Consider the following 9441-nt stretch of genomic DNA (forward strand, 5'->3'; position numbering starts at 1 on the left):
AAACGGGGGGGGGGGCCTGCAAAACTGTTTAGAAAGACATAGTAAAAATGACTGATAATCTCTGAGAATGTTTGAATCTCTGCTGAAAAGAATTTGAATACAAAAAGGGAAGCTGAAATTTAGTGATGCATACAGTAAGGTTACAAAAACACATGATTTTCCTATGGTAAATTTACCAGAGAACATCCTGGTCTAACAATAGTACTGTGGTAAATTTACCACAGGAACACTACATTTTTGGTGACCACAGCCCAAAGCTGTCAATCTAAGAATAAGGGGAAGTAAGCATTTTAGGAGAATTTTGAGTGCAATTTAGAAGAGCCAAGATGAATATAAAGATAAGAAGGGATTCCTAAGAAGAGAGAACTGGAAAACCACTGAGCAGTTGCCCAGAAATCTCGTTCAGCAGAAGGTTCAAATATGAGGAAATATTCTTCAGTTACTTAGAAAATGGAAGTAACAATTTGATTGAAATGTTAAAACAAGGCAGAATTTTCATAGCCATCTTCAAAGCAATTATTGCTTCCTCAGATGAGAAGCTCTTAGGTATAACATGTTTGAATGTCAATTAATCAGTTTAATCCCATGTAGTAAACCACAAAAAAAGCTGGAAAAGTGACAACAAGATAAAGTTCATCACATAGCATAGAAGCCTTGCTGAGCAAGTGGCAAATACAGTGATCATTAAAAGTCTAATTCTTTGTTCCTTTCTGGTTTGAGCAGTACATGCAAGTTTAATCACATTGAATGACATCAATAGCACAATTTTTATAAGCACAACCTGCTGTAATAGACCCAGAATTCAGTCCAAGATATCCCAGAGGGGCAGAGTAAGGAGTGATGCCATCAAAATCAACCGGGGACTTCTACCACACATCATATATTCTCTATCAGCCACATTCAAGACAGTTCAATTAATCTTCGGAGGTGAATATCTCATAGACAGTCCAACCAGGGATGTATCATAAGAATGTTTTTATTTGTTGCATAATGAGGTGTCAAAATACATAACCCACAGTTAGAACCAAATTACAGGGACGCCAAGTATTTAATGGGTGAAGATGAATTTCAGAATTATTTTGATAAATTGTAGGAAATAAATGAAATTAATAAAATAACACTGTATACAGAATAATGAAAAACTAAATGGTTTTGTGCAAAATTATGAGTAATAAACTAGCAGATTACAAAAGTGAATAGGAGTTAATGTTATGGTGCTGATATAAATCCAACAAACATAATTCTGGGACATATTAACAGAAGTATGGTATATATGGGCTACAGGAAGTAATTTTCAATGTCAGGAGAGAAGCCTCTGCTGGCTAATTATGTTGTTTGGAGTGCCATGGTTGAAAAAAGCTGTAGAAAAACTGGAAACAGGCCAAAAGCAAACACCAAGTATGATAAGTAGGTTGGAAAACTTGACCTGCACAGGGAGGTTGAAATGGTTTGTTTAGTCTAGAAAACAGAAGGTTGGTGGGAGACAGAACAGTCTATAAAAGTATAAAATGCCAGTAAGAACAGTGGGAAATTCCTTATGTGAGTGCTAAGAGTTGTGCAAGAACATTGAGGGACTGAAACTGTTAGCTGCAGGGTGTGAAATTTCGATTTAGCAAGACAGTGTAAAACTGGAGGAAAAGTAGAGTCAGTAGAACATGAATACAGAAGTAGTAAGGTGCTAATGTTAACTGTTTTTTATATCAAAAGTGACTTAGAGAAGGATGGTAACAGATAGGTATTTTTGTGGTAGTACTAGAAGTATGTAGTAGACTTCTAAGTTTAGCTAGCCCTGAATGTGACCAGAGATTTCACTGATACTAATGATGAAAATATGTAACTGGGAATTATACTAGTATGGAGGATGTTGGTATTTGGCATAGGGACTGGACAATAAAAACAACAACAATTCATAGGACCTCAGTATTCCTGAATGTGAAGATCAACACTCTTCTTTTCATTAGATATTCAGACAACTATAAATTAATAACAATTTGAACATGGTTAACTAGGATGTTATAAAATGCCTGGTCACAGCAAATAAGCTTCGATGACACAATCAAGATTAGACTCTAAATTAAACAAGTGAGTAAACAAAGAACATGCAAAACAAAATTCCTGATTTCAGGGGGACATGTTTTGATAAATTAAGGAAATTCTCAGCTGGACTGAGTAGCTGTGAGATCACAATGTTCCAGGGACCTGGAATGTATCCTCACAATGGTGCAAATTATAGCAGGAAGCTGCATCCCAAGAGCAGAGAGTAAAGTGTATAGAAGAGGCTTGAGATAATGGATGTCTACCCATCTTTAAAAGATATATTTAGAATAAATAGCTATCTTACAAAATAAGATACAAAAGTACAGAGAAGCAAAAGAAATTGTGTCTTAAAATCCAAAAGACAAGAGTATGATTAAATGTTGATTAGAGGCTGGAAGGAAATTACTTTCAGGGATAAGACTTGAAATTACTCTTGTTTAATATTTTCGTAATAACTTGGCACATAATACAGGAGCTTTCTGATAAAGTCTACCAATAATAAAAACTGAAAGACATTGACAGGAAAGAATGGGTATATCATACAGGGATATGGATCACCTTTAAATATTGTGTAATACAAATAGGAAAAAGTTGAATAGGATAAGATGTTTAAGTCATGCTCTTGGGTGCTAGTAACAGAAGGTTCTCCCCAAAACTAGAAACTCTATGCTTGGAAACAACTAAGGAAGAGAAGTACTGAGGTGTAAAGGGTCATTCCAAAATTACTAGGATCTTCTAATGGGACACAGCTGTGACTGAGGCAAATGCTGTTCTATGACATACCAAAAGAGGTATTTCTGACACAAATAAGAGCAGTGTCACTGTACAAGATCTGGCAAAAACATCTTTGTATGACTCGTACAATTTTAATCACCCTTCTTCAAGGAAACACAACTAAAAGGAAAAGGGCTACTAGGTTAATGAGAGAAACAGAAAGCATATTTTACAAGAAAAACTTAAAAGACCATGATTGGTTAGAGCAGTAAGAGAACAATTCAAAAGAGATGTGATGATTGCCTAAAAATACATCTGAAGAACAAGTACCAGTAAGAGGAAAGAAGTATTTAATCTAAATAATAATGCTGGAACAGAAACAGAAGGATATAATCAGCACTGAGTATGAATAGGAATCAGAGATACAAATCATTAAAACAAAGGAGTTCTTGAACTGTGTTCCTTTGAGAGTAACAGGGGCAAAAAAACCCTAATTGCTTTTAATGGACAAAGTGAGTTTATGAGAGGGATGATGTAACATAGCTGCAAGTGATTGCAGGGATTGAATTTGATAATACAGAAAGACTTTTTCAACCTTGTGTTTCTGTTGCTATAAAAAAGTAATGAATTCTTTTGCTCAGTTTCTACTAAAGTAGTATATAAAATGTTCAATTTCATTTGCAGGTTAGAGAACAATGTTGACTTTCTATTAAGATACCAGACACTGGAGCAAACTAGCTAAGAAAGTTTTCAAGAAGCACTTGAGCAAATATTTGACATTGCTTTTCTAGGTGTACTGAGACAAACTTACAGATATGGGTTGGTTCTCTGAGGTTCTTTTCAGCCCTAAATTTGTATGGGAAAATACAAGTTTGTGTTTCTGGACTCTGGCTTAGCAAAACAGCAAAAAGCACAAGTAATTTCTATTGAGTAATTTACACTCTGCAACTTCTGGAGATATTTGCAGTGCTACATTATTTATTATTTTTCCAGTGTTCAGAGTGTTTTAGAAAATTTCATAAAGTATGCACAGTTCCCAGCTGGAGATGGGAAGCTTTTGGCTTTCATACCTGGAGATTTTGGCATACATACTAAAGAACACCATTACTGTATTTAGCATTCTATAGCAGAGAAGGTGCAGCCTGGTGTGAGCTCCATTGTAAAACACTTTCCTTCTCTGAACTTCCTTCCAGAGCGGCAACAGGATTCTATGTTCCATCATTCTGGACCACTGGCAGGGACCATCAATAATAAATTATGATGATGAGAATGGCAAAACATGTATGCACATTGCTGCTGCTGCTGGCTACAGTGATATCATCAGTGAGCTGGCTAAAGTCCCAAAGTGCAACCTGCAGCCCCTTGATGTGGATGACAGGTAACCATGGAAACTCTGAAATTTCTGCTTCCTTTCTAATAACCTGAGACCCACTCTGTTTACTAAAAAATCATGTTTCCTGTTTCACAGGCTATGGCCTGGTTAATACCCTGCACTCCACAGAGAGCAGTACTTGCTCAGAAACACTGCAAACCAGTCCGGCTCACATGTATGCTACTTAATATCATAACTGACTAGAAGGAATGACATTTAGCTTTCTATCTGTAGGAGAAAAAAAAGATTATTTGTGAAAGGACTTTGCCACCACTCACTTTAGTTTCTTTCAATCAAAAGTGAACATTCTTTTCAAAACAATAGAACAGGATCCTGCAACTCGAAGCCAGGATCCTGCTGTTACTTTTATTAAAGAAATGGTAGTGTTCTCTTGTATTTAAGATGAAAATACCATACTCCTATAGGACCAGAGGACCCTCACCTTCCATTCTGAAAAGGCATATGATTCCTTCTGTGATTAAATCTCTATTTCATAAGTAGAGAAGAGTCATCTTTCCTCTTTTTCACCCCACACCCACCTCCCTTGGAACTTTCCTCATAATTTTATTTAATGCAAACAGAACCAGCTGGCTGTTCACATTGATTATTCTTCTCAGTGAAGCAAAAGCCAAGGTTTTCTTGGCTTAGGCCTTCAGGTACTTAAAATAATATCATCCTTCATGGAAAAGTGCAATAAAATGGAACAGAAATAAAATGAACAGGGTTCTGGAGCAGTTCCTAAACATCACTAAAATGTAGTTGAGAAGGCTGTGTTTCTATGGAAAGAAGAGCAAAGGGAGGAAGTTACCTGAATGAACTTCAACGTTCATTAAGACATGGCCACCTATTCCATGTGCCCAGGTATTTCCACAGAATGTATTATACTTGGAGAAGGAAAAGATAAGCTGTTCACTACAAACACATATCTAAGATTTTCATTCTACTGTGTTTCTGACTGTACCCATCTGAAATCACTGGGGCTGAAAAGAAATAGAAAGAAAATGTCCATGTCATTTTTTTATTCTTGAAACACTTTTCTTGTGGTGTTGTCTCTGCTTTCAGGTTTTTCAACAAGAGCAAAATACAATTTGGAAACTGGACAAAAGTTTTCAAATACAAGATGCAAATTTTCTGCCAAGCACAAAATCAGTTTGATTTTCCCACAGAGATTCAAAACAATTATATGTGCTCTGTTCTGTGCCTATCATAGAACTCAGAAACTGGCAAAGTGGCAGTGGCAGTCTGGTAGATGTGTTCAGTCTTTCTCATTCATCTAGGAGGAGCTTCTCTTATTACCTTCATGGAGAGTCCCGTGCCAACCATTGCTAATTGTGGTTGGTGTAAAGATGAGAAGAGTTTTTCTCTATCCAGTAGACCCCATAAAGGCTTTTTCCAAAGTCTGCTCTGAAAACTTCAGCCACTTCTCCTACTCTACAGTTCCAGCTGTGGAAAAGATGCTATTATATAGTATGTATAGGCATTCTGCAGCCCCATATCTACTTTACCTGCAGCTAAATAGATGCACCTACAACAGTGTGGAAAAAGTTGCAGGAGAACTTCTTAAAATGTATGTTTTGAATCTGTACAAGTAGCATAACCTGTGCACACCTCACTATGTCATTAATAGTTTCAATTGTAAATCTATTCATCTATTTTAATGATACTTCTCCTTTTCTGTAGGACTCCTTTGCACTGGGCTGCAGCAGCAGGGAAAGCTGACTGTGTGCAGACACTGCTAGAACTGGGGATAGACAGCAGCCCTCGAGACATCAATGAAAACACTCCTCTGACGTACGCAATATACTGTGGGCACACAGCATGCATCAAGCTGCTGTCTCAGGAGAGCAGGTAAAGGTAAAGTTCACATCTTGCTCACATGTTGCCACTGACTAGAAAACAAATTTATTGCTTTTTGAATGCTACTGAAGGGTTTGAGCCCTGGGTGGTGTTCCCTTTATCCATATGCAATACTCAGTTCATTTCCCACCAGTGTTGTAATATTACAATCAGTTACCTACTGAAGACTCTTCACTGAGGTTGCAGTACTACTCTACCAAGCAGCAGAGGGTTCTGAAGAAGATAGGACTATAGCTCTTGCTCAGTCACCTTCATGTAGAAAATTTGTATAACAGAATAATTTCAGCCCTCTTTCAGCCCTCAGATACACATATCTTCCACTTCTTTGAAATCCCTGTGCACTATCTGTGTGCTCATGTAATCAGACAGACAGAGAGACTGAACGCAAAAGCAGCTTTGACAGACAATAAAATAAATCTCAAGTTTTCATCCTCAGTGTAAGGGTTTGGTAGTATTATCCTAGCCTTCCTTAGTTCTCTACCTTGATGTCTTTTTTTATTCTGAGTTCTTGTTTGTTAAAAAGTATCACAAAATAGTTACTGGTTACAGTCTTCTTTTCTTCATATTTTTCCTTTTTCAGCAGCTGTTATGCAATTAGTTTCCATTCTTCGATTTTGAGTATGCACTTACATTTATCTTCCCATTTCTTTGTGCTTTCCCCTCCTTTCTAGTCAGAAGTTAGTATTATGTCCTATGTTCCAAATGTGAGACATGGGTAATATTACCTCTCCTCCTGCACTCTGTCTATTAAAGGAGGTCAGAGATTAGCCAAAATTTCATCTTAAAACCACAGCCATACCAGTGTAGATAATTATCTTGACCAATCTGAAACTGTGCCAGAGCTCTTTAGCACAAGCAAGACAGGGAAAGGGCAAAAAGGGAAAGGGCAAAGAGGAAAAAGGAAAGGGAAAAGGGATGGTAGGAATGGTGAATTAGTGCCTTTTGTTACAGTGTTAGCAATGACTGTACTGTTGGAAATATCATTTTCCAAATATGACATAATACAAGGACCTCTTGATTTAAAAGATCACAGCATGCTCTTCTCATTGTCATTAGATCTTTACAGCTGGTAGATCCTGAAGCCAGAAAAGTTTGGGGGTTTTTTGCCAGATAGCTGTACTAAGTTACATTGAGATGATTGTAAGGCAATTCACCGTAAGAAAGTGAAGTAAGACAGTAGTATTTTCAGTCTTTGTTAATTACAAATTTGGGATCTTAATTTTCTTGAACCACGTATGCAAATATATCTGGACAGAATATTGCTTCTTTCATGGAGTAACACAGTTGTTTTCACATTTTGTTTTGTATTTCCAGTAGATCTGAGTCAGTTCATCAGTTGCCCTCCCAGAACAACAGACTTGTAAAGAAAGAAGAAAGATTCAGTATGCTGAACCAGATCTTCTCTTGCAAAAAGAAGAAAGATGACCAGAAACCCAGCCAGAAGGAGAGAAGCAGGGATCAATATCCTGGAGAAGAGACCTCAGAAGTAGATGATATCATCACCCATTTTGATTGCATTATGAGAAAAAATTACAAAGACATTCCAGATGAGTGTAAGACCACCCCTGACTTTAAAAGAAAGAGCACAGACACTAAGTACCTTATAGCAGAAAAGAATCAAACAGCAAGTCAGGGACTCCCGCCCATCAGCACCCAGAGCCTCCCCCCAGTCACTGCAGGCAATTCTTTCCTAACTGCTTCCCAGAGCACAATGTCAAGTTTCTCCTCCAGCTCCAGTACCCACCATTTTCCACACAAGTCTCAAAAGAATAGGAGTGAGCACAACTTGCTGGACCACACAAGCAGCTGCCAGTCTTTGCTGGATGATCCCTGGAACACAGACTCTAACCAAAGACTTTCTTACAAAGTCTGTACCAGGACTTCTTCAGACAAACTGATGAATGGCTTAAACTCTGATAGATCTCACCGTGTGCTTTTGTGCCCTCCCTGCCTTCCCTCACTTCCCAGTTCTCCATCAGGTAATTTTTTTTCCTTCTCTATATCCTAAATCCTATAATACCTACTGATGTGGCAAGCTGATTCAGAAAAAAAGTAGGTACCAATAACATTTCTAATTTTTTAATATTTTTTTCAGTTTCTCCTGTATGTAGCTATCACAGAATGTGGGTGGGACATCATTTGAAAGCTGAAGCAAGGTGCTTAGGTGTGGGAAATAAGAGATTTAAGTAGGTCTGATGAGTAAGCAAAAATGCTGGCATACAAGGTACCTGAGCAATAAGTGCCTCCGGGTTGTACATATGCTTTGTGAATTGCACATTAACGCCCACTACCACACCTGCTGCTTTATGTTCACATCTAGTCCTGGAAGTAGACGTGCAAGAAACAGTCCTGCCCTCAAGTCTGTAACTGTGCTGAGAACTGCTTCTGGATCCAGCCAGGTCCAGTGCCATGCTGGACAGCTTCATGCCATGCCGCTTTACCCTTGTAGGTGTATTCTGACCCCAGGCTGCAGTGGCACCCCTTCCCAACCTGAATGCCACCCTGAATGCCCGCTTTTTGGTCTGACATACTGTTCTTATGGTTTCTCCAAAGCTGAATTCGGGTTGCTAAATTTACAGAGATGGGGTAAATGCTCTTATTCTGTGGTCTGGAAATTGTAATGCAACAGTAATGAAGCAGAGCATTAGAATTCTAAGGTGAACTTGATACCAGAGTTTGGCTGGATTTGGGATCTAGTATTTTGTTTGACTCACATCCATGTTTAAATGAATCTGGCTGGCTGGCCTGCACTCTGGAGTTTACTTTAACATATCAGTGTCTCCAAATTCATCTCCTTTGGGATTAGTCCCATGCCAAAATTAAACACATCTAGCATGCCTTCCAACCACTGCAATATCTAACTGAAAAAGAAGCAAGCAAAAGCAATCCCCAAACTTACCAGTATACCATTAAAAGGAGTAAAAAGCCCAAAAGACAGGAGTCATTACCCTTCAGTGGAAAGAGTAGTGAACAGAAAGCCTAAGAAGACCCCTCGGTTAGCTGCATGATAGTGCAAACTGTATTAAAATCTAAGTGAAGGGAACTATAAAAAAGCAAATCTTTGCACACATGTCTGACAAGCAGAGCAGAGACAGCAATTTCAGAATGACAGGCCATTCTACATACATTGCGCAAATAAGGGCTGGAAATAGTTTTTAAGTGTAAAAAGAAACTATTTAAAAAGTTCCACTTCCTGAACATCAGGCCACATTCCTGAAAGCTTAATAGAACTGTTCCGTAGGTGTCACTATTTTTTTATTATGCACTCTTCAGCTGCTCACTCAACCATACAAGCCCTAGACTCCACATGCCCAGCAAGGATTGTTTCTGCACAACTCCTTCTACACTAAATTCTGCAATTCTGTGAGGTTCAGCTCACATGTGGAACACAAGAATACCTCCAGGGCTACTTTACAACCTCACTGTAATAGGGTACAGTGAGGTTAAGATATGTGAGATCA

General features: G+C 38.2%; 1 protein-coding gene across 4 annotated transcripts in view; it reads left to right on the forward strand.

Annotated features, from left to right (window-relative positions):
- ANKRD55 (ankyrin repeat domain 55) overlaps positions 1–9441 on the forward strand; it is a 47250-nt gene that overhangs the window by 27963 nt on the left and 9846 nt on the right. For all 4 annotated transcript variants that reach the window (XM_017744130.1, XM_008643026.2, XM_017744126.1 and 1 more), the window contains exons 7-9: positions 3945–4129; positions 5804–5971; positions 7295–7959. In XM_017744130.1, coding sequence (XP_017599619.1) covers positions 3945–4129; positions 5804–5971; positions 7295–7959 — 1018 coding nt within the window. The remainder of the gene's footprint in view (positions 1–3944; positions 4130–5803; positions 5972–7294; positions 7960–9441) is intronic.

This window comes from Corvus brachyrhynchos, unplaced genomic scaffold (assembly GCF_000691975.1).
Source record: "Corvus brachyrhynchos isolate BGI_N302 unplaced genomic scaffold, ASM69197v1 scaffold310, whole genome shotgun sequence".
Classification (NCBI taxonomy): domain Eukaryota; kingdom Metazoa; phylum Chordata; class Aves; order Passeriformes; family Corvidae; genus Corvus; species Corvus brachyrhynchos.